The 25,056-nt window shown below is 53.6% G+C and overlaps 1 protein-coding gene across 4 annotated transcripts; it reads left to right on the top strand.

The window, feature by feature from the left end:
* The first annotated feature begins 1,199 nt into the window (after window positions 1-1,199).
* Window positions 1,200-22,596, top strand: CA14 (carbonic anhydrase 14). 4 transcript variants are annotated; one of them, XR_012156112.1, is made up of 12 exons: window positions 1,200-1,404; window positions 6,761-6,781; window positions 10,010-10,189; window positions 11,154-11,296; window positions 12,614-12,709; window positions 16,019-16,085; window positions 18,088-18,245; window positions 18,641-18,767; window positions 19,417-19,437; window positions 19,956-20,040; window positions 20,729-20,941; window positions 22,479-22,596. XR_012156112.1 is itself a non-coding variant. In XM_073323204.1 (11 exons), exons 1-11 carry the CDS (start codon window positions 1,347-1,349, stop codon window positions 22,540-22,542), a joined length of 1,020 nt encoding a protein of 339 aa, XP_073179305.1. In that variant the 5' UTR covers window positions 1,200-1,346; the 3' UTR covers window positions 22,543-22,596. The 4 variants fall into 4 exon arrangements, 3 of the variants coding, with proteins under 3 accessions (XP_073179305.1, XP_073179304.1, XP_073179306.1); XM_073323204.1 differs by lacking the exon at window positions 20,729-20,941; XM_073323203.1 differs by having other exon boundaries at window positions 20,729-22,596.
* Window positions 22,597-25,056: the final 2,460 nt, after the last annotated feature.

The following is a 25,056-nucleotide window of genomic DNA, read 5'->3' as shown; positions in this document are numbered from 1 at the left end:
TCCCACACAACTCCAGTTATCAACCCTGCACCTTCTGCCCCGCCTTGGCTCCTCTGAAGTCCCACCCTTCTCTCAGAGCAGTGGGTTCCCCACGTAAAACGCCAAACAAAACAAACCAACCTCCGTCCATCCAGGCTTGAGCACTGGGTCCTGCTGGGTTCTCCCCGGCTCTCTGCCCCAGTCACAGGATAACAGCTCTGGAGCCTGGGCCCTTTCCCAGGGCCTGTCTTCTCTCATCCAGCTACCCTATTGTCCCTTTCCCAGAGTGAGGGAACCCTAATGCTCCCGGAGTCCTGGCTCCTTCCTCTGTAGCTTTCACTCCCTTCCATCCTGAAGAAGGCCCAGCTGCCTGCGATAACAAATCCAGCCTTACCACACACCCTCCCGGGACAGCCAGGTGGGCTAACTGAGCTTGAAGACTCTTGTTAACCCTTTGTTTACATAGGTGGGGCTTATGCCCCATCACTGTAAGAGCTGAGCACATCACTGTCTTTATAAAGCCATTAGCCACTTGGGAGGCAGGGCAGGGCTGCTATCCCCATTGCACAGATGGGGAAACTGAGGCACAACACGTCTCTGTGACTTGCTCCAGGTCATCCAGGGAGAATGCAGCAGACCAAGGCTTTGGACCTGGGTTTTCCAAGTCCCTAAACTAGCATCCTAATCACTGCCCTAGCTTTACTTTCTAGAGAGGAGCACATTTTTGTCTCTATGTGACCACTGATACTAGTACATTGGGTGCTGTAGAATGGACAACTGGGCCTGTTGGCTGTGTTGGCTACAGGATGCCCTGTAAAGATCCTTGCTATCTGGGATCTTTTACACGGGAGCCACGTGTATCCCAACCCTGCCTGTGCCCTTCCTGCCTTGATAAATCTGCTGCTGAATTCTTGGGGTGTGTTGTTTTGTTTTGTTTTTAATCCAGCTGAAAGAAAATGAATTTGCAAAGTGATTTGGCTGGCCTGGGCTCTGAGCCTGGCCAGATTCCTCGTGTGAAGTCCCACAACACAAACATTGTTGGGACAAAGTATTTAAGGAGCTAAGAACATCATCCAGGGCTGGACTGGAGCTGCATCCGGGAGCCACCTTAAAAATTGCTCGCCCCTGTCGCGCTGCCTGAATGGCAATCGTGAGTGGCATGAGGTCTGTGTTCTGAAGTCAAGTGGAAAGTGGAGAATATCCCATTGGTCACCAGACTTCAGAGCTGCCGGGGCAGCAGTCTGTGCCTTTCCCCTCCAGCTGAGGAACAGGAGGGTGGGATACTCTCTGGGGCATATTTATCCCCCCAAAAATCAACTTTTTTCCTTCCCTGCCAAATCACCTGCCACAACTCTGTGCTTTAGAAGATGCTTCTCACTTTAATCCTCCTGCAGGGTTTTTCCCACGCCCTGGCTGCAAATCATGGTAAGTTGCATTGCTTATAAAGACATGGATTTCGGGCTCAACTCAGCCTTCCCACAGTTCTGGGTGCTACTGGCTGGCTCTGGGTGCTACTGCGGACGGTGTGTGTGTCGGGGTGGGGGGGGAGGGTTGGCTGGATTTTTTTTTTTGGAACCCCCAAAGAGTGCAGCACTCTGTTCCTTTCTTGTGTCCACAATGGAGCTACTGTTCCAACTCCCATGGGCCACTCAGCCGTTTCTTTTGTCTGCTTTAGAAACCAATTCCCTACACAAATGGCACACCAAATGCTTTGTGATGCTTTCCAGCTGGTCTCAGCCTTGAGCAAACTCTGCTTACGAGTACCCCGCAGAATTTCTGCACAGAGCCTGGATTACTAGTTATTCCCTCCAGGCCTGATCCTGCATCGTCAACATCAGGGGGTGGCAAGATCGAGCCCTCAGGTGCCTGCTCCAAAGACATTACACTGGGATCAGGGGTGCTGGAGCAATTTTTATAGTGGGGGTTCTGAGAGCCATTGAACCCAACTGTAAACTCTGGATATAATGGAAACCCCTGCAAGCCAGGGGGTGCAACAACACCCCTAGTTCCAGCACCTGTGCTGGGATCTGACTGAGTTGTGTGCTAAATTGAAGTGAGTATACTTCAGAGCAGAGGTTAAAGCCTAGAAGGTGTTGAGAGAAAGTGTTCAACAAGCAGGCTAATCGTTGGCATGCCAAAGCTCTCTTTAAAGGCAGAATGTGAGGCCTCCCCCTTAATCCTAATGCATTTCACAGGGGCATTTCTTCCGAGGTTATTTACTGTGGATTTCTTCACTTACTGTCGACCGCTCTGAATCTCCTTCAATATTTGTGCCTGACTCCCACTGATTTACATCAATCTCCACTGATTGTGCTTTAAAAATATAATCCAGACTCGGTGAGCTGTAAAATGCCACCAAAAATGTAAATATCGGCAACGTGTTTATTTATACACCCCAGGGCCTTTTAGGGAATTGCAGTCCCTTATTCCAGAAGACATAACCCCATCACGATAAGAGCTGAGCATCCTGGACTCAGCACTTTCCAGGATTGGGGCCGGGGGTCGATACCAGGTCCTAAATGTCATGGGGGATGCTGCGTGGGCTTGGGTGACTGAAGTTCTGCATGATCAATAGGATATTCATTGTAATTAATATGCATCCCAGGCTGTGACCCTTTTTGGTATCAGTGAGATTGAGTGTGTACTGTATGTGTAATTCACCTGGATTTATGGGCTTTTGGGGGCTGCTCTTTGACGCTTGAAATGGTGGAGTTGTGTGAATCCAAAATCGCTGTGATATGGTCATTTCCTGGGCTCCGCAATTCACCTTTCAATCTGCAATGTGGATTATTCATTTATTTAGCAAAGCGGGACGTAAAGAACAGTCACATCGGACCCTGTGCAGCTGTCCTGACTCAGGGAAAGCTCAGTGGGCTGCATAAAGATTTTAAGATATTATTTTAAAAAATAAGGCCGTTGGGGGTATCAATGCTGAAATCTCTTTGTATCTCAATGGATTTGGATCTTGAGGATTTTTTGCTGCTGGGTGGAGCTAACCCTGTGGTTATATCATGGAGAGTAGACGTGATATGTCGGGTAGATGAATTCTATTCTTTAATTAACAGTGATCAGTAGCTAAAACGGTGCCAGGACAGATGCAGCAAGTGGGTAGAATAGTAGACTTTATGAAAACAGGTAATAAGGACAGCTGGACAGAAAATGTTTGGGATTTTTCCATGGAAAATTTTGACTTCTCGTTGAAAAATTTCACCTGAAAATTGGCCCAAAAGGGGTGGGGGGTGGGGAGAAAAAAAAAACCAATGGGTTTTGGCCAAATATTTTCAGTTTTACAAAGAAAAATAAAATAATGTCAAGGGCAAGCAGACACAATCTGCAATCATTTTCATTTTCTCAAACTCCAATTTTCAGCCAGACCTTTAAATAAACCTGATTTTAGCATGAAAAGTAACTCGCCAAGTCCCAGAGGACGGGACTGTTCCCAGAGACTGTGTCCTGTGACTCTCTGTTTTTCATTTGCACAGTTCCCACTGGAATCTTTTCATCAAGAGCTTGATCCAAAACTTGTGGCAAGCCAATGGAAAGATTTCCATTGATTTCCATGGGCTTTGGATCAGGCCGCAAATCAGTCTCGTTAGCCCAAGCCTGGGATCAGACTAGGAATCCCTTTCCCTCATGACTTGACTTTTCAGTCTCAAACAAGTGTTGGGAGCGTTGGGTTTGTGCAATGAAACGCTCCTGAGAGGTCTGTAGCAAAACAGTAATAAGGCAAATAAATGTCACATATCCAGCCACATAGGGCCTGATCCTGCTCTCACTAACATTACAGGCAAAACCCCTAACAGAGCAGAGATGTATCATTTGTTTCATTTGACTGCTTTAAAACTTAGGCCAGATTCTGCTCTAAATTACCCCCGTTTAAATCTGGAGTTGCTCCACCATCTTCAATAGCATTACTCTGGATTTACACCCATGTAAACAGGAGCAGAATTTAACCCATCATGAACAAAAGGAGACGCAACAAGCAAAAGTAATAGCCTTGCGAAGCATTCCCACCTCTAGTCCCAGAGCCAGGCTCTGCAAACAAGCTGTTCTAATATCTGAGCACTTCTTGAGACACATATGAACGTCAACACTGTACCGTCACGTCTGGACCTGAACGGGCTGCAACACGCTAAGTTCTGCAAACAAATGTCCTCTCATCAGCTCACAAGCTAGTACCAGGCCAGCCGGCGGCCCTCTGATTTGAACCAAATGCTCCCTTACCCCTCAAGCGAGCCCACTGAAATCAGCCAGGCTGCTTGGGGAGTAAGGCAGTAGGCAACGTTTGGCAAGGTGGGAGAAGGAGAGGTGATTGTACTGCTTTACGCCGCATTGGTGAGACCGATGCTGGAACGCTACGTCCAGTTCTGGGGTCCGCATTTTAGAAAGGATGTTGAGACACTGGAGCAGGGGCAGAGAAGAGCCAAACAAACTAAAATTCGAGGGCTGGAAAGAAATGGCTGACAGCGAGAGACTTCAGCAGCTCAATCTGTTGAGTGTACCAGAAAGAAAAGCAAGAGGTGACTTGATTATGGTGTATAAGTACTTTCACGGGGAGAAAACCTTAATGTAGCAGAGAAACGCAGCCCAAGAACCTATGGCTGGAAGCTGAAGTCAGACCAATTCAAATTCAAAGCAGGGAAGACTTATTTTTTACCAGAGAGGGGGATTAACCAGTAGGACAAACCGCCCGGGGAAGTGGTGGATTCTCCAGGTCTTGAGGTATTCATAGCACAACTGGGGGCCTCTCTGAAAGACGCTTGAGTCAAACACAAGCTATTGGGCTCAATACAGGGGAACTGGGAGGAGTTCTCGGGCCTGGCTTACACAGGAGGTCAGACCAGGTGATCTAACGTGCCCTTCTGCCTTCACAGTCTCTGACTCTGATCCTTATAATTTACGTGGGTACTGCTGGGTGAGGCCTCTGTCTGGGAGGTGAAGATTCACCCCAATGAGAAGACACGCGTGTGGTTTGACTGGGCGGCAAACGGGCCCAGCCATCCCTAGTTAGCATTAAGAGAGGATTAGGAATTGTATCGGCCCCATAAAGTCCACTCTTCTGTTTCCAACAGCGGCCAGTACAAGCAGCTTCCTGGAAAGGTACAGAGCCCCCAAAGGGGTCAATTACACACTACCAGGCACTGGGGGAAGTTTCTTCCGAGTCCTGGGAAGAGAGCATAGGCTACAGACGCTGAGCCTGGTTCTCCACTGCCCTGTCCCTCGTGCTGGCCTTTGCACCAGTGCAAAGTCCTGAATTAGAATTAGCAGCTGGGTGCTGCTGGCACAGACAGCCCCAAGGTGCAGGGCAGGCAGAGAATGGGTCCCTTTGAATCTTTGGCCCTGGGACGGAAAAGCACAAAGGAGCCCATGGTTCTCTCTGTTCCCAAATGTCTCTTTAAAATGTGTTTGCCAAGCTGGGGGGTTAATTTTAGCTCGGGTCAGGGAGGCCTCGGTGGAGCTCAAGTCTCTGCCACGGGGACCAGCTGTTTTAACAGAGAGCCACTAATCTCGCCCAGCCCCTGGCTCAGCCTTGTCTTCAGTTTCTCCTTTTCTGCCCATGTCCTTTTCATTTGGGCACAAGAGTTTTAGGGGTAGTGGTAGAAAGGGCAACAAAAATGATTAGGGGACTGGAACACATGAATTATGAGGAGAGGTTGAGGGAACTGGGATTGTTTAGTCTGCAGAAAAGAAGAATGAGGGGGGATTTGATAGCTGCTTTCAACTACCTGAGAGGTAGTTCCAGAGAGGATGGTTCTAGACTATTCTCAGTGGTGGAAGAGGACAGGACAAGGAGTAATGGTCTCAAGTTGCAGTGGGGGAGGTTCAGGTTGGATATTAGGAAAAACTTTTTCACTAGGAGGGTGGTAAAACACTGGAATGCGTTGCCTAGGGAGGTGGTGGAATCTCCTTCCTTAGAAGTTTTTAAGGTCAGGCTTGACAAAGCCCTGGCTGGGATGATTTAGTCGGGGATCGGTCCTGCTTTGAGCAGGGGGTTGGACTAGATGACCTCCTGAGGTCCCTTCCAACCCTGATATTCTATGATTCTATGATTCTATGAAAGCAGCTCAGAGATAGGACTGAAGGCAAGTGCAAGCCCCAGGTGAGTGCATCTTACGAGAGCCTGCTCTGTGACCACGCCCCAAAGGACAGGACTCAATTATAGCCCTGGCTAGGAAAGGTTGGGGTTTTTTGCTCATGCTTTTAGCTCCAGAGGTGCCCCGTTCAATCCCCAGCGAGTTGGCCAAAAAGAGCAGCTGTCACAGCAGCAGGGCTGACCATGCTAGCCAGGATTTGACTGTTTGCTCTTCCTGCACCGGGAGCAGGGTGACCTCTTCCCTGCCTGCTGTTAGAGAAGCAGTTAAGCAAGGCTGGGAACTTCAAAGAGAAAAGGAGAACAAAACCTGGGCAACAATAGGGTCTGGTCCATCGCCCCATTGAAAGCCACTCTCTTTTGACTTCAGTGGACGTTGGCGTAACACGTTTGCTCCCAAAGCTCTTTGGGGGAATCATTTCCCCACATGGAAAGACAGCCATTTCTGGGGTGGAACTTGGCAGCTCTTTAACAGCCGCAAGAAATCTCTTTCAGAAGAGGGAGTGAAGGAGGATACCGCCTCTGATTGAGACTGCAAGAGTGGCAGGATGTAAGGGCAAGGGGTTGGATTTGTCCTGGACCCTGGGGGAAATACTCGGAGGTCTTTAAGGCTTACAGGTGGGAGGGGATATTGAGGCAAACTAAGTGTTAGTTATGCTGACTAAGTGCTTTTGTTTGCTTGCTTTGCAGGTTCCCACTGGACATATAAAGGTAAGGTTGGAAGAGGATTTTATTCTGGGCTTTCTCCCATTCAGTTCCTCTTCTCCCAGGTCCCGGTTCCCTTCTGCTAGCTCAGCAGGGCAGGATGCAATGCCTTCCTGCCAACACCGTGCCCACGCTGGCTAGCAGGTGGCAATGGACAGTGATCGAAGTTGCCCCTCCTCCTATTGGGGGTTGAGTTCACTATTTGTGCAGCATCTGGCACAGAGCTGTGGGTCTCCCCACAGACGCTGCCTGCTCGTGAGATGCCCAGACCAAGGAGGCATGGCCATTTAGGGGGCGCTGCAGAGCGGCTCTTGGCCTGTCCCTGGTCCTTTCCAGCCAAGGAGCTTCAAGTGCTTTGCAAAGCCTCAGTGATTAAACCCAGCACCCCATGCAGGGGGGACACATTACTCCCCTTTCACAGGGGGAAAGGGTATGACTTTGTGGTAGACCCAGGAGTAGAACCCAGAGCTCCCTGCTCCCATCCTCCTTCTCTAATCACTATACACCACTCTCTTCCAGAGCTCAGACTAGAACTCAGGAGTCCTGGCTCACTGTCTTGTGCTCTAACCAATAGACCCCACTCCCCTTCCACAGCTGAGAAAAGAACTCAGGAGTCCTGGCTCCTAGACTGTGCTCTAACCAAGAGGCCTCATCATTTCGCAGACCCAGGAACAGAACTCAGCAGACTGATTCCTACTGGCCTCTGTGGGTGTTACTCGTATCCTGCGGAGGGAGAACTGACCTCCTGGGTTCTGTGCCCAGTTCTGAGAGGACAACGTAGTCTAGTGGTTAGAGCAGGTGGCTGGGAGTTAGGATTCCTTGGTTTTCTTCTCACCTATGGGCAGGAGAGGGTTGGGGCAGGGAGGCCTGGGGCTTCAGGACTCCGGGGTTCTGTTCCCAGCTCTGGGAGGACAATGTTGTCTAGTGGTTAGAGACGGTGCACAGTGACTCAGAACTCCTGGGCTCTATCCCAGGCTTTAGAAAGGCGCATGGCCTGGTAGTTACAGCAGGGGAGTGATTCATTTCCTCCACAGCAGAGCAGGTCTCCAGGCGGCCTGACTGCCAGTCCCCTGCTCTAACCACTAGACCACATTGTCCAAACCCCAGTCCTTACCCAGTGCTTTAGCCCTTGCCCCCTGGCTTTGCGGGAGTGTTGGGCCTCCTGGATTCTCCCCCAGCTAGTTCCCATGCTAGAATGGCCCCATTGTGTTCCCGGGGCCCTTATGTAACAATGCTAGACCCACCATCCAGATTGCCAGCTAACCGCCTGCAAGCCTAGCAAATCCAATTAGCACAGAGCCAGCACCAACTAAAAGCGCAGCCCAGCGCCAGCCAAGCATGGCTGATCCCATTGCACAGGGTCAGACGTAATCCTCACCTAAGCTCGGCCCCTGAAAGCACAGCATTGTGCCAGGACCTGGAAAGGGCAGCAGCAGGAACTCGTTTGAACCCGCGCTCGGGGGCCTGCCTGTTACCGGGGTGGCGGGTGGGCAGGGAGTGGACTTCGGCTGAGCAGGCAAGCCCATTTGCCCCAGCAGACCCAAGCCACATATGAGACGCCTGTGTGTTTTTTACGTGGCAGGCATGGATGTCGGGCGCCCTAGGCCCAGAGGCTTCTGGGAGCAACTAGCAGCAGCCAGACAGGGCACCAGGAAGGCCTGTATTTTGTGGGTATATCTGATTTGGAGGTTCTTTGTTTTCTGGGTAACTTCAGGTCCAGGGTCAGTGGAAGAACAATTGCGCAGTGGCAGGAAAAGCAAACAGCTTTATCTGTGCTTCCCCGGTTGGAAAATGTTTCCAGCAAACCAATTACCATAGCATAGATTGCATTCAGATGCAAATAACTGCGGGGCTCTGGCCTCCCTTCCCAAGCTGGGTCCCTCATACAAAAGCCTCCTCATTCGGACAGCGCTGGAGAAAACCTGATTTGCCTTGTAGTGGTCTTGGCGAGGCAGAGTCGCCTTTAAAAGCGGCATAATTAGGCTGGTTCCAGTCCTGCCAGATAGGGACACTCACAGGAAAAGTGAAACAGGCAGAGCCTAGAAAGTGACGTGCGTTATTATAACCACCTATTCACAGTTATTCTGATTTTCGGCATTTTCCTGAACAGAAAGAGAACCTCTAACCAGGGCTCTCGCGTCCAGCTCCTCAAAGGTCTTTAGGCACCTAATTCCCCTTGTAGATAGCTGAGTCCAGGTGACTTTGCCACGCAGACCAGAATCTGTAAGTGCTCAGCATCCTTAAGGAGCCCAGATTTTCCTAAGCCACCAGGGTGCTTATCAGCTGTTGAGGTCTTTGAAAACCCAGCTGTGCATGTCACGGGGGAAGCTGAAAGCTCCTGGAGATCCGTCTCCAATGGAGGGTGCTGAGCGGTTCTGAAATTCTGATCCTGAGCTCCTAGGAAAATCTGGCCCATCCGGAAAAATGCAGCCATACACAGCAGATTATTGTGACTGATGCAGCCACTAGAAATGGTCTTGGTGCCAAAGCAAAGAGCTTCACGTCTAAATCCAAACTGCCTATAGAAACCCTGGCTAGAGCTTTTCTCCACTGAGGGTTTTATCTGTTTCCTGTCTGAGTGCCTGCCAAGCATTTATAGATTGATCCTCATTGCCCCCCCACCCCTTCGGAAAGCATCATTCTCCCCAGTTTATGCTCTGTAGCAGCCAGGACTGAATCCACGTTGCCTGCGTCCCAGCGTCTAGCCGCAAGGCCAGCCTCTCTCCTGACTTAGGAATGGTCCTTGCACGAGCGAAGTGAGGCATAGCTGTAAAAAGCTTGGCGCTACGCAGGGGAGATTGCGCGATCCAGTGGTTACGGCAGGAAAATGGGAGCCAGGACTCCTGGCTTCAATTCCCAGCTTGGGGGGTGGGGGCGGAGGGAACTGGTGATTAGAGTAGGGGACTGGGAGTCACGACTGCTGGGGTGTACAACTTACTGCTGCTGCGTGACCCAAGGGGCAAGTCACGTCCCCTCGTTCTTCCCCCAGGGAACAGGGATTGTCCCTTCCAGCTGCAGCTCCTGGAGGGCTTTGAGATCCCCAGCAGGGAAGTGCTGCTGAAACACTGAGTGTTGTCACGGCCACAGCTGCGTATGGCACGTCGTACCGAGGGTGGGGGGGCGTAAAATTGCTCTGCTGGGGCCAGAACTGGCCCACGAACAAATCCAGCTGGAAGAGACACCTGCCCGCCCCCTCCCCAAGGGGCTTGACCCCCCTGCACTCTCTGTTTTCAGGCCCCCACGGCCAGGTGCACTGGTCAGATGACCACCTGGACTGCGGGGGGCAGGCGCAGTCCCCCATTGATATCCAGACCAAGTCCGTGAGGCACAACCCGGCCCTGCCACCTATTGAGCCCCAGGGATACCGGAGCCCTGGGGACGGGGCCTTCACCCTCCTCAACAACGGGCACACAGGTGAGGCTGCAGTCGGGGTGGGGCGGGCGTTACCCCAGGAACGGAGGGGCATCCCTAGGTGGGCTGGGACCCTCCTATTTCTCCCTAGGAGCCTCGAGAGCACTGTCCGTGCCTTCTCTGGGCCCTTCCACACAATCTCACCCCTCTGAGCAACAGGCTCCTCCTCTGTACCCCCGGGCCTGCCCCGCACCCTCCCCTCGCTGGCCTTTTCCACCCCCCTCCCCACTGCTGGCATGAGAGCCCCCTCCTCTGCCGCTCCCCTGCTGCAGGAGCCTCTCCGTATCCCCCTCTCGGCAGCTACTCATCCAGTTAAACCTCACTAGGAAATGCAGGCAACACCTGGTTCTGGAGAACAGCTTGAAAACCTGACCCGAGTGCTCCCAGGGACCAGAAGGCAGGAAAAGACCCTGCCCCTGATTCTTCGGGTCACATCCCCTGCTGTTGTGGGGCCGGCTTCGAGATTCTGAGGCAAGGACTTGCCCTGTTTGAACGCTGGGGGTTGGTGATGCGGGATGCCGGGGGGGGGCTTCTCCTTACCAAGGATATCATAGAATATCAGGGTTGGAAGGGACCTCAGGAGGTCATCTAGTCCAACCCCCTGCTCAAAGCAGGACCAATCCCCAATTTTTGGCCCAGATCCCTAAATGGCCCCCTTGAGGATTGAACTCACAGCCTTGGGTTTAGCAGGCCAATGCTCAAACCACTGAGCTATCCCTCCCCCCCCCTGCACCTTCTGGCTCCTTGCCCAGATCCCAAAGGTCTGCACGGGTGATAGGGACGCCTTTCCCTGCACCACACCCTCTAGCGTTCCCAGTGGGAGGGAGACGGCCCAACACGGCCTCCTCTCTGCTCCCCACCCGGCTGGAGCCTCCCAGTGGGCATAGGCAGCAAGGCCCCTGGGATGCACGGGGGTTGGGAGACTCCGTGCCGTGCACTAACACCCCCTCGGCGTCTGTCCCCGCAGTGGAGGTGTCCCTGCCCCCGTCCATGTTCCTCCGGGGGCTTCCGCAGACCTATGCGGCCGTCCAGCTGCACTTCCACTGGGGCAGCCGGGGGCAGGCCGGCGGGTCGGAGCATCAGGTGAATGGGGAGACTTTCCCTGCCGAGGTGAGTGTGCTCCTGCCCCAGGGTTGGGGGGGCAGAGGGCAGTTATCTCACTGCCCTGGGAACCGCCAGCACCTTATCCTCTCCCGTCTTAGGCAGACCAGCCGGGCAATTGGGGCCAAAGCTACCCTGGGTGCAGCTCCACTGAAATCTATGGGGTTTCCAGGGTGCATCCTCCCCCCCTCTCCCCAGGCCACGAGACCTCCCCTAAAGCCAAAGGGTTTTAATTGGGGAGGGAGGAGGAACCAGTTACTCCCTCCATGCTGGCACCATCTGGTGGATAATCCCCACCCCACCGGGCCTCCAGCTGGAGCTGCGGCATGTGAGACCATACTTGGAAATGCCGCGCTGGGGCTGGGGGATTAGAGGGGCCGGTAGGGGTGGGGGGATTAGGAGGAGAAGAAAGGTCCTGTTCTGCCCCCTGGGAGCCACCGGCGCTCAGCACTAAACTGCGTAACGCTTGTGGGAGAGAGTCTGACGCAACATGAGTCTGAACCCAGCCTCCGGCCTCCGATACAATTAGCCCTGGTGGGGCTGGTACAGTGCATTTGCCCCTTTTCCCCCTACGCTCCTCTCCCTGGGAGGGTTTGCATCTCAGGTGCAGTCCATGCTTATGTGGGGACCAGGCCAGCAGGAGTCTCAGCAGTCAATGCAGCCGCCCGGGCGGGGTGGGGGGGGGGTCAGTCCTGGGCTGGGGCCCCAAGGTCACCGATTCAGATCCAGCCCCATCACCGAGAACAGTGCTGCTAGGGCCCCAATCCTGCAGCTGATCCTCACCCAAATGGGTTCTGAGTCCCAGGAAGAGAAAGGGTGAGCAATGCCTTTCGGGCTCAGGGGCTGGTTGATCGATGATGGATCCTGCTGCGGAAGGTGTGGATGCTTGGCCCCTCTCGGGATCAGGCCCGTTGGGGCTGGCAGGTTTGCAGAGAGCTGTGTGGGCCGGAGAGAAGTGGGATTGGGAGTGAAAGGGCGGCTGTGGGAAAAGGGAAGGGGGAGGCTGCCCAGCAGGCTAGGCCTGAAAGGGTGGGCTGTGAAACCAAGTAGCTATTCCCTGCTGGCCCTGACTTGCCAAAGGGCAGCCTTCCCGTGGGCCGAACATTGAGGAGCCCTGGTTGTATTCCCAGATCTGCCACTGACACCCCTCCCCTGCCCCGTCCCCCAGGACGACCTTAGGCAAGTCACTTCCCTTCCCTGCGCCTCTGTCCCCCGCCCTCCCCACATGAGCGGATGGTGCGTGGGTACGTTCACTAATGGCTGTGAGAGGGAAGGGGGGTCCAGAGAGACTGCGCCTTTAAGAGATTGCCCGCGCTCTCCCCGCAGCTACACATTGTGCATTACAACTCAGAGAGCTACGCCAACGTCAGCGAGGCCAAGCAGCGGGTGGATGGCCTGGCCGTGCTGGGCATCCTCATCGAGGTGAGCTCCCTGCCGCTGGGGTTAACCCAGGCTCCCTGCCCTTGACCCGCCGAGGCGGGGCAGCCCTGATGAATCCTACAATGCAGCCAGCCTTGGGGGCGGGGGAGCCTCTGAGCAGACCCCTCTGCTTGCCAGGAATTGCAGTTCCCTGCTGGGTCAAGAGAAAGTGCTAAGTGGAACAAAGGAATCACCAGGCTGATTCAGACCCAAGGTCCAGCTAGCCCAGTATCCTGGCTCCCACGGCGGCCAGCACCTGCTGCTTCAGAGGAAGGTGTAAGAAATCCCCTAGTGGCCACTTATGGGATAACCCACCCCCATAAAGGTCTCATCCTCTCTCTAATCGTTAGCCACTGGCTCAAGCCCTGAAGCCTGAGGTTCTCTCTCCCTTCTGAACTTGCATTAGCTATTCTAACTCTGGGTATTCTTGTTCTCCAGATAAACGTCCAATTCCTTTCTGAATCCTGCCCTCAATGCCTTCATGTGGCAATGAGTTCCACAGGCTAATCACCTGTTGTGTGAGAGTATTTCATTGGCTCAGTTTTGGGACCGATGGTGATACCTGACGAAGGTTCAGCCTTGGCCTCATGCTGGCTCTCTGCATGCGGGTGAATTTCACCCCAGGAGAAAGCCCAGCGACCCACTTCCCAGCACGCCCCAAGGAAGCGCAGGGACTGGGAGCTCAGATATCATCAAGAGGGCCGTACAAGTACCTGGATGGATGGCCAGACAGCTAGGAGATGCGCTGATCCCCTCTACGGCATCCATAAGTCTATTGGAACCCCAAGATTTCCAAGGCCAAAGCCCCCTGATTCAGGGGGAAAGACCTTACCTTGAGAACTGCCAGCCCATCCCTAGCATATCCTTGATCCATGTCTTCTCATAGACTCATAGACTTTAAGGTCAGAAGGGACCACTATGATCTTCTAGTCTGACCTCCTGCACAACACAGGCCACAGAATCTCACCCACCCACTCCTGTAACAAACCCCTGACCTATGTCTGAGCTACTGAGTCCTCAACTCATGGTTTAAAGACTTCAAGGTGCAGAGAATCCTCCAGCAAGTGACCCCTGCCCCACGCTGCAGAGGAAGGCGAAAAACCCCCAGGGCCTCTGCCAATCTGCTCTGGAGGAAAATTCCTTCCCGACCCCAAATATGGTGATCAGCTAAACCCTGTGCATGTAGGCAAGACTCAGCAGCCAGACACCCAGGAAAGAATTCTCTGTAGTAACTCAGATCCCACCCTATCTAGTGTCCCATCACAGGCCATTGGGCATATTTACCGCTAATAGTCAAAGATCAATTAATTGCCAAAATTAGGCTATCCCATCATACCATCTCCTCCATAAACTTATCAAGCTTAGTCTTAGCCAGATATGTCTTTTGCCTCCACTGCTCCCCTTGGGATGCTGTTCCAGAACTTCACTTCTCTTCATGGTTAGAAACCTTCATCTAATTTCAAGTCTAAACTTCCTGATGGTCAGTTTATCTCCATTTGTTCTTGTGTCCACATTGGTACTGAGCTTAAATCATTCCTCTCCCTCTCTGGTATTTATCCCTCTGATATATTTATAGAGAGCAGTCACATCTCCCCTCAACCTTCTTTTGGTTAGGCTAAACAAGCGAAACTCCTTGAGTCTCCTTTCGTAAGACAGGTTTTCCATTCCCTGGGTCATCCTAGTAGCCCTTCTCTGTACCTGTTCCAATTTGAATTCATCCTTCTTAAACATGGGAGACCAGAACTGCACACAATATTCCAGATGAGGTCTCACCTGTGACTTGTATAATGGTACTAACACCTCCTTATCTCTACTGGAAATACCTCGCCTGATGCATCCCAAGACCACATGAGCTTTTTTCACAGCCTGCTGCTTCCTTTCTCACTTTATCCCTACATGTTCTGACCTCAATAAGGTAGCTTTCCTTGCTGATCCCTCTCATCTTTCACTCCTTGTAGGCTTTCTGCTTTTTCTTAATCACCTCTCTAAGATGCTTGCTCATCCAGCTTGGTCTACGACTCCTGCCTATGAGTCTTCCCCCCTTTCTTGGGATGCAGGCTTCTGATAGTTTCTGCAACCTTGACTTGAAGTAATTCCAGGCCTCCTCCGCCTTTAGATCCACAAGTTCTTCAGTCCAATCCACTTCCCTAACTAATTTCCTTAATTTTTTAAAGTTAGCCCTTTTGAAATCAAAAACCCTAGTCACAGATCTATTTTTGTTTATCCTTCCATTTAGTTTGAACTGAATTAGCTCATGATTGCTCGAACCAAGGTTGTCCCCTTCAACCATTTCTTCTATGAGGTCCTCACTACTCACCAAAACCAAATCTAAAATGTCATCCCCTCTTGTCGGTTCAGCAACTCCTTGGTGAAGGAATCCATCAGCTATCACATCCAGGAAAATCTGAGCCCTATTATTATTACTAGCACTCGTCCTCCAGTCTGTATCTCGGAAGTTAAAGTCGCCGATGATCACACAGTTCCCATTAGTATTTACTTCATTAAAAACATTACAGAGGGCTCTATCCACATCCACATCGGATCCCGGCGGCCTATAGCTCACCCCAAGCACTATCCCAGGGGAGGCTCCAGTAGCTTTCTTCCCCAATATGATTTTTGCCCAAACAGACTCTGTCTTATCCATTCCATCACTTCTTATTTCTTTACTGTCTACCTGATCATTGATATACAGTGCTAGTCCACCACCTTTGCCTTTATTTCTGTCTTTCCAAAACAGCACATACCCTTCAATACCCATACTCCAGTCACGACTACTATTCCACCACGTTTCTGTTATCCCAGCCAGGGACCCTTCCTGCTCCATCTCTGATGGGCCAGTTGTTGCCTGAATGAGGGTAAAGCTTGGGCAGGGGACAGCTGAGCTTTCTCAGGGGCCGGTCCCCTGGAGACTATGGACCATCACCGACTTCCCCAGCCCCTGCTCCAAGTGCAAGGTGCGCTCCTCCAACTTGACGTAATGTAGGCACCCAGCAGCCAGCGTTGGTCATTTAAAAAAGCAGCCTTACCAAAACAAACCATTCCACCGCACATACACTTCTTCCCCTGGACCGAGCGTGTGAGAGAAAGAACCCCATGGGACAGATGTGAGTCTTGCAGCTCAGTGCAGGACTGGAAGGTGCTCGGTGACTGCCGTGACGAGGGGGTTCTAAGACCCCAAATAGAACAGAACGGGGCAGGCCCTCACTCAACCAGCCATATAACTGGGCCATCCAGCCTTGGCGTCTAGTGTGAGCTTCCCTCCAAGGGCTCAGCATTAACCTGAAGCCTCTTGTTCTCCATATTCTCCTTTAGGTCGGCAACGTGGCCAACCCTGCCTATGACAACATCCTCGATCGGCTGAAGAACATCCAGCATCCAGGTGAGGCCATCTGTTCCCATGCGGGGTGTGGGGCCTGACTGTGGTAAGTGGAGAGGAATTGTTTGGAGCAGGGGGGTGATGTCAGGGTAGATGTCAGGACACATTTCCTAGCAGTGAGAGTCATTAGATCCTGGCACAGACTCCTAGATTTTATGACCAGAAGAGCCCATTAGGCAATCCAGGTTGATTTCCTGTATCACACAGGCCAGAGAATCTCCCCCGTTATCCCTGATATTGGGCTAAACACACTTCTGGTCTGCTCCAAAGGGGCATTTAGGCTTGAGCTGCAGACATCAAGAGATGGAGAATTCCCGCTTCCCTGGGCAATTTGTTCCAACGCACTAATAAAGACTTGTGCCTTATTTCGGCTTTGAATTTGTCCGGTGTCGGTTTCCAGCCAAGGAAGCCTTTTTCTGCTAGATTAAAGAGACCTCTGGTGCCCGGTATTTTCTCCCCACGAAGATACCTGTAAGTCATAATAATTCACCTCTCCAGCTTGTTTTTGACAAGTGGATAGCCTCCCCTGGGACAGGGCATGAGATCCGTGGCTAGGTTCAGATGAGAGCTGGGTGCCCAACTCCTCTAGGTGCCTTTGATAATGCCAGCCCAAGTCTTTCAGCTAGACCGGACAGAGCCCCAGAGCCTAGACTGTGTCAAAGGGTAACTAACTTCCAGCATGCCCCCTCGCAGGTGGGCAGGGCATAGCAGAGTCATTTCCTCTGGTGTCCCCGGCTGACAGCACCCCAGCCCTGCAGTGGCCACCATCTCCTGACTCGGCCCTCTGGCCAGGTCATACATGGTCCCAGCCTTTCCAGGGTGAACTGAGTCCCATACAGATAGTCCAGCTGCTGTGTGTTGGGTCTTCAGACTTAACAGTCCTTTGCCTACACAGTCCTTTGTGTCCCCTTCCTGCCAGGGCCTCCATGCCTCCTCCCTTGGAAACCCACACCCTCCCTCTCCACCCGGTTCCAGCCCAGGGACCCTGTAATAAACAGCTATGGTGCGCCTGCTCAGACTCTTGGCTTCTTCCCTGGCCTACATCCTAGCCCAGCCTGCCTCTTGGCCTTTCCGCCAGCCCCTCTCTGGGCACGCCCCTCCGCAGACCCCAAAAGGACAATGCAGCAGTCACGGGAAACGAAGCGCACTGGCAGTCCCATGCCAGGCCTACCTGCCCATGGTGCAAGTAGCTCCAGGTCTTCTTTCAAGGGGCTAAAGCAAGAGGCGCTGCTCCAGTCCGCCATTCCTGGGCTGGGCTTTTCCTCTTCCACCCCCCTCCCTCCAGGCTTGACACCTCGCCCAGGTGTAACAGGTGAGGCTGACTGAGCTCACAGCCACTCATTAACCCTTTCCCAGCCAGCATGGAGGTCTGTATATCCCCGTCGCCATCGGGAACAATCCAGCAAGCCTACGCAGAATGTTCTCCGCACTGAAACGTGGCTGCTGCTTTAACCAGCCGCCCGGCTCTAAGGGTAATACCCTGAGCCTAGGAGTGGGTCTAGACCCAGCGCTGGGCTACTGCTGTCGAGAAGGAGCTGCGGCTGAAAGCAGCACCTGCAATTGGGTGGGATTTAACGCCCCTTCTTATTTGCTCTTCACACTGGGTGGGCTTCTGATCACGGGAGGCAGGGCGAGCAGCGGGATCAGCATCAAAAACCACACGATGTTCTAGGCACCCACTCAGGCAGCAGACCTAACCCTTTGGGACGTCGGTGTCCAGGAGAAGAGACCCCACCCTCCCTGTGCCTCGTGTGGCCATTGGCACCTGTGCCAAGTGCAGGCAGGGGGTGGGAAGGGCAGAGAATGAAACTTCAAATTTTGGCCTCCCCCAACCGGCTGAAACGTGCGTGAGAGCAACTGCAAACAGGTGCCAATCACCCAGGGCCCATTTGTGTCCAGACCCAAGGGGCTCCCTGCCTCACCTCGGCTCCTCTGCAAAAGGTCGGACTGGCTTGGCAGAAGCAAATTTGTGTCCCTAATACTGTCCCCTCCGGCCCCCCTGCAGGGCAGAAAATCTCCATCCCGCCCTTCGACATTCATGAGCTGCTTCCCGGGCAGCTGGGCCACTATTTCCGCTATAACGGCTCCTTGACCACGCCGCCCTGTTCCCAGAATGTGCTCTGGACCATCTTCCGCCAGCGGGCGCGGATTTCTGCCTCCCAGGTACTCGCTGTTGTTTGGGCAGGATGCCCAGGAGGCTAAGCATTCAGATTGCCCCAGTGCCATGAGTCACATACAACTGGGGAGGGGGGGAGGCGGCAGGGGGCAGGAGGGACACTCCAGGGTCTAGGGCTAAAGGGGTTGGGATTTTCTCTTCATTGAGCTGTGGAGAGTGTGAAAGGTGGTCCCAGGGCTCTTCATCTCCTCGCCATGCTGTGTATAAGGGGCAATCCAGGACTTGGGGGGACATCTCACCATGCTATGTGGGGGAATACCCCAGGCCTTGGGGTCATCTCCTTCCCATGCGTGTGGGGAGCCAACCCAGGACTTGGGGGTCTCTTCCTCATGCTGTGTATGTGTGGGGGCAGGCATCTGCTCACCGCTCCATTCTCTTCCAGCTGGAGAGGCTGCAGCGGGGGCTATACTCCACCGAAGTTGCAAACTCTTTGCCTGTGCCTCTGGTGGACAATTACCGAGCCCCTCAGCTGCTGAACCAGAGGGTGGTATTCTCCTCCTTCCCCGTGGGTGAGTGCATCAGGCCCCGACTGCACGGGTGGGGTGGCTGCAGGGCCTGGTGAGGGGAGAACGAGGCCCCCCTTAGATTCCAGCTGGTCTGGGGGATCTGACTCCTGTTTCTCTCCACAGGATGTCACCCTCTCATTAACACTTCGGCTGCCACCCACCCCCACAGACCCCAGCCCAATTGCAGCAATCAGTTTATGGAGCGATGCCCCAAGCTATATCCAGGTAGAATCCAGCCCCAAACACCCGGGGCTCTAACCCCACAACCCAATAGCTGGTGGTAGCATCAGGGCTTCTATCTTCCTGGCTGGAGTCGTTCAACTAGACTATGCCACACTGGAGAACACGCTAATGAACTGGCCGTGTGGCACTGCTGCCCTCTGCTGGAGGGAATTAGAACTGCTCACCTGTGTGTCATGAGCCCTGTACTGCACACAGTGAATGGGGACTCTCCCATATAGTGGGGCTAGGCTTTTGGATCATGAGGGTCTGAGTTCTAGCCCCATTGTCACCATGCTCCGGCAGCAAAACAACAACTGGAAGGTGCCAGGAGGCCACCTGTTTGGCACAATCTATCACAGGGCCTGAGCCTGGCCTGGGCCCACATGGGGCGTTAGAGATCATCAACATTTACCTGTCTCTTCTCTTGCAGGTCCCTCAGCCTACTCTGCAGGTATGGCCCTCTCTGTTATGCCTAGTGTGGCTGGGAGGGGCCCATGGGGTCATGTTCATGGCAGACGCACAGAGACTTTGAATAACATGCAAGAACCCCAAAACAGGGAGAGAGAAAACAGGCTGCTCCTTAGGCACGATGCCCCCCTCGCCCCGCCCCGCCCACACTTTAAGCTGGCTCTGTCCAGACTGACTCTGATTGCTACTGCCAGCAGGAGCAGGAATGCCCCCCTCCCCATACACACCCCCATGCTCCTCTTTCTTAAAGGGATAGCATGCAATTCCAACAGTCCTCAGCAGAGCACATCTGGCACTCATCTGCAACGGGGAACAGTGACTCTCAGGTTGGCAAAAGCCTGGGGACCTAGGAAAGAGCAGCGAGGAGCCACTGGAGTATGCTGTCACCAGGAATGACTGGGCCCACCCTCCCGGGTCACCCCATCCCACAATCGCACTCTCACCTTAGAGCTCCCCCTCCTCGAGTTCAGCCCTGACCCTCCATTTTCCTTCCTTGGGCAGGTGAAATCGTTGCCATCGTCTTTGGGACCCTCTTCGGCTGCCTCAGCATCTTTCTCACCATCCACTTTGTGGTGAAGAGAATACGGTGAGTGGAGCGGGGGTGGACGCCAGGGGCCTGAGCCCAGTTATAGCCCTGTACCTGACTGTGCTGTCTCAGCCCCCCTGCCCCACATGGTGTGGTGGGGGTCAGGCTGTGTGGAGAGGAGGGGGCTGGAGCTGCCAAAGGGCAGAGACCCTTAAAACACCTGTAGCTTCCAGATCCCAGCCAGGCTCCAGCAGCCTCTGTCAGCAGAGCAGGGCAGTGCCGGGCAAAGACCCCAGGCCAGAGCCCCAGCTGGTGTAAATGGGTGTCACTCCATCGAAGCCAACAGGGACAGATCCCCAGCTGGTGCAAATCAGCTGTAGCTCCCCTGGAGCCAATGAAATGATGCTGATTTACACCAGTGGGATGTATGGCACCCCACGTTCCCAGGCTGTGCAGACAGCCCACAACCCAGATTCCCTGAATTAAGGTCGTTCCCCCGGCCCAGCTCCCCCGTTGTTAACCAGAGCTGATCGCAGCGAGGGCGCGGCCTAGGTGACCAGCTGCAAGAACAGGGTAGCTGCGGGAGGAGCAGGTACACGGTCCCCGGGAAATTGGGGTCACTATGGGGGGAGTAGGTGCACAGCCCCTGTAGGATTTGGGGTTGCTGTAGGGGTGGAACGGGCACACAGCCCCTGTAGGATTTGGGGGTTACCTTACCATTTCTGCTGGTGTCTCCATCCTGAGCCAGGATGAAGAGGATCCGGGAGCAAAAGGACGTCGTGTTCAAATCCTCTTCCAGACGTGCAGTGTCAGGCAACAGCCACCGCCCCTGAATCCCGTGCCTTGCCCCTACTCCCCTGCCTCAGCCCCCGTGGGGCAGTGACTCGGACACCTCAGGGGCCGGCGAGCCTGGAGACGGGCCAGGCAGACTAGCTGTAGGAGTAACGCCCATGCAGCCCCAGTAGGTTCCCCTTTGGGGGTTACCTCCCCCCAGCCTGGGGAGGGCACACGGAGCCACCTCCCCCCAGGCCCTGGGGCCAATCCCGCCTGAGGCTGGGAGTGACTCACAGCTGTTCCCATCAGCTAGCTGCTGGGTGGCATCTGTGAGACAAGTCAGTGGGTCTCAGCCCAGTCCCCAGTCAAACACATGCCCCCGTCACAGAAACCCACCAGCAGGGCCGGTACTAACTGGACCCCTTGCCAGTAGCCCAGGGGTCTTGCATACTAACCCTCCCCGTAGTGTACCTCTGCGTCAAGGCCAAGGCCCATGAGCAGGGCAGTGGGGGCCAGGGGAGGGGAAGTTTGCTGTGCTGCTTGCCTGGGCTGTTCCTGCTCTGAGGTTAAACTGGGTGTCAACTGTACACCTCTTGCCTGCAGTGAAACCCCCAGCGTAGTTTGGCAAATCAGCAGAAGAGTGTGAGGACATGGTGCATGACACGCTGCCACTCTCCCTGAGGCTGCCGTGTTGCCATGCAGAGCGGGTGTGGTGCATGGCACAAGGACACTGGCTTCCCTGACACTGCAGCTCACGGATCTAAGCTCCCCAGGCCGAGGGGACCCTCCCCTCTGGTCGCTGTCTTCCACGAAGGCCTGGTTGCCTTTCCGCAGTGTTGAGGCAGGCTAGACAGCTCCATGCTGCAAGAGCGAATCCAGCAGCCCTGGCCCTGAGCCACTCCCATCCACGTCCCTGCCTTCGGGCTGTCAATGCACAGGGGAGAGGTAGCATCTCTGGGGCTTTGCAGGCTGCTAGGGAACGCAGCAGTTCGGGGAAGGCAGGGTTGTTCTCCAGATGCTGGTCTGGACACAATGGTTCTAACTGGAAATAAAATGCCTTCTCAGGCCTACCACTGAAGAGCCCCAATTCGCTTTGCTCTGCTGGGATTCAGGGCCAGCTCCTCAGTGAGACGAGCATAGCTCCGCTGCGCCCAGTTCTCCACCGCTGCACACCGCAGTGTGAACTCAGGCCCCGATCCTCAAATTGAGGGTCCTAAATTCTACTGAGTTCAAAGGCCGTTAGGAGCCTAACTCCCTTTAAGGACCTCGGCCAGGAAAACAAGGTCACACAGGGCCAGTGGGAGAACCAGGAATTAAACCCAGGTCTCCTAGGCTATCTCCCTAACCCCTGGACCATCCTTCCTGGAGGCAGCTGTCCCTAAACAGCCATTTGGAAGGTGCCCGCATTCCTAGGAGTTGGATGCAAGCATCTCTGAGCATCAGGGCTTGTCTACCCATGAAAGTTAATCTGGAACGAGGGTGGGTGTGAATTGAAAGCAGATTAACTATTCCCGGTTAACTCCGTGTGGGGATGCCTTTAAACCAGAATAAGAGTGCCTTATTCTGAATTGGCTTAATCCAAAATGGATTCTGTTCTGGAATTACTCCCCCCATAGACAAGCCCTGGCAGAGACCTGAACTGGAATATTTTGCCAGATTTTATTTTATCCTTTTACAAAGAAATTTGGCAGCAATGTTTGCAGCCCCTGTTGTTCTTCATGCAGGCCCAGAATTAACCTGTTTCCCCTCCGGCAGGGAAGAGATTCATCAAAGGCAAATGGATCCTGAACAAAATGCTCCGGTATGAAAACCCTTGTTAAAAAATAAAAGCAAGTGACCGTGTTCCTTGAAATTCCAGCACCATCTTCTCTGAGAAAAGGATCTGGAACAGTGTGCGCAGTTCTGGTCTCCCACGTTTAAGAAAGATGAATTCAAACTGGAATGGGTGGTGAGAAGGGCGAATAGGATGATCCGAGGAATGGAAAACCTACCTTAGGAGAGGAGTAGCTGCAGCTGGTTAGAACAGAATTCAGGGAAATAGAGCCAGGACTCCTGGGTTCTAGCTATCAGATTGCTGGTTAGACGAGAGTGTCAGGACTCATGGGTTCTATTCATGGCTCCTCCATGGTCTTGCTTTGTGAACCTAGCCAAGTCGATCCAGCTGTTGCTATCAGAGCTTCCCCCTCTCTAAGAAAAGGGTTAAAACTAACCCACATCCCAGTTTTCATCCCTTAAAGCTGCAAGGTGCTTAGAGATCCTCGGGGAGGGAGGAGGAATTACTCCCTTTTCAGCATACGGAGAAGTCTCTCCTCTCCCTGCCCCGGCCTCCCAGCCGCTCCACAGCCAGGCCTGCCTATTTACCTATTGTCCCTACCTATTTACCCAGGGCCTTTGATCAGGGGGTCCCTGCAGCCCCCCCTCCCCACTCTCCAGCCCCCTCTGAGCCATTCTTTGCTGTGCAGCTGGGATTAGCATCCAGAGCCGGGTTGGGGCGGTTGGAGCCTCAAGCCAGCCTGAACCAGGGGCTGATCTAATCCCCTGAAGAGAAAAGCTCCCGGGGAACCAGGATTTGGTATCCAAACATGAGGCTGAGGGGAGGGGGTGGAGGGATAAAGCAGGGTGCTCATTTTGTGCACATAGGGAGGAGGGGGGCTGCAGGAGGGTGGATCCCTTAAAGGGCCAGTTCCCCAGTGGCAGAACCCCCTCCCCCCCATCCCACACACTCGTCCTGGGGAACATCGCTCAGCAGCCTTTCGTCCCAGCCTGGCATCACTAGATCAAACTGCAACAGCTCGGCGCCTGCCACTGACCAGAGCGACAGAGCGGGGCTTGCTTGGCCCAGCGGGGGCAGAGGGGGAGTTGGAAGATTGCTGCATGGTCGCACAGCCTACAAGGGAATTACAAAAAAAAAAAGGCACGTTGCAATCAACAAAGCAATGGAAACACCAGCCAGGTGGCAACCCTAGGTGATGGGCTCTCACCAGGCCCCCACAGGCCCAATTTGCCAACCTCCTCCACTTCCTGGCGAATCCATTTCAGAGGCCAGCGCACCTCCTGGTGGCCGGCAAGATTGAAATCAAAAGCCCATCCCTGCACCAGCCTGGAGCTTAACACTGGCCTGGGTTTTGGGTTGTGCGTTGTCCTAGCACAGACATAGTTCAACTTCGCCATGCCAGCCTCTCTGCTGCTGCTCTGTGGATAACTGGGGATGGCAGAGGTGGGCACCAGCGCCCCAGCTGATTTTGAACCAAATAGGTTGCCAGGATTGAGAGAGATGGCGGGAGAAACAGGAGCTTGGACTCTTCTCAAGGTAGGAGCAACCTGGAAACCAGGACTCCTGGGTTCTCTTCCCTCCTCTGTCACTGACTCACCGTGGGGCTTTAAGGCAAGCCTCTTTGCTTCTCTGTTCCTCAGTTTCCCCATCTCATAGAATATCAGGGTTGGAAGGGACCTCAGAAGGTCATCTAGTCCAACCCCCTGCTCAAAGCAGGACCAATCCCCGACTAAATCATCCCAGCCAGGGCTTTGTCAAGCCTGACCTTAAAAACTTCTAAGGAAGGAGATTCCACCACCTCCCTAGGTAACACATTCCAGTGTTTCACCACCCTCCTAGTGAAAAAGTTTTTCCTAATATCCAACCTAAATCTCCCCCACTGCAGCTTGAGACCATTACTCCTTGTCCTGTCCTCTTCTACCACTGAGAACAGTCTAGAGCCATCCTCTTTGGAACCCCCTTTCAGGTAGTTGAAAGCACCTATCAAATCCCCCCTCATTCTTCTCTTCTGAAGACTAAACATCCCTAGTTCCCTCAGCCTCTCCTTATAAGTCATGTGTTCTAGTCCCCTAATCATTTTTGTTGCCCTCCGCTGGACTCCTTCCAATTTTTCCACATCCTTCTTGTAGTGTGGGGCCCAAAACTGGACACAGTACTCCAGGTGAGGCCTCACCAATGTCGAATAGAGGGGAACGATCACGTCCCTCTATCTGCTGGCAACGCCTCTACTTATACATCCCAAAATGCCATTGGCCTTCTTGGCAACAAGGGCACACTGTTGACTCATATCCAGCTTCTCGTCCACTGTAACCCCTAGGTCCTTCTCTGCAGGACTGCTGCCGAGCCATTCGGTCCCTAGTCTGTAGCAGTGCATGGGATTCTTCCGTCCTAAGTACAGGACTCTGCACTTGTCCTTGTTGAATGTCATCAGATTTCTTTTGGCCCAATCCTCCAATTTGTCTAGGTCCCTCTGTATCCTATCCCTACCCTCCAGCTCTTCCCAGTTTAGTGTCATCTGCAAACTTGCT

Source organism: Lepidochelys kempii, chromosome 24 (genome assembly GCF_965140265.1).
Source record: "Lepidochelys kempii isolate rLepKem1 chromosome 24, rLepKem1.hap2, whole genome shotgun sequence".
NCBI lineage: Eukaryota > Metazoa > Chordata > Testudines > Cheloniidae > Lepidochelys > Lepidochelys kempii.
The sequence above is the reverse complement of the archived record's forward strand: the minus strand, read 5'-3'. Positions and strand labels throughout refer to the sequence as shown.

What these genes read in the sequence shown, in the direction of transcription:
- CA14 (XM_073323203.1), top strand. Translation starts at nt 1,347, where the DNA reads ATGCTTCTCACTTTAATCCTCCTGCAGGGTTTTTCCCACGCCCTGGCT. An exon ending in GGGAGACTTTCCCTGCCGAG is followed by an intron (nt 11,297 to 12,613) that starts GTGAGTGTGCTC and finishes CTCTCCCCGCAG; the next exon opens with CTACACATTGTGCATTACAA. An exon ending in TGCTGGGCATCCTCATCGAG is followed by an intron (nt 12,710 to 16,018) that starts GTGAGCTCCCTG and finishes ATTCTCCTTTAG; the next exon opens with GTCGGCAACGTGGCCAACCC.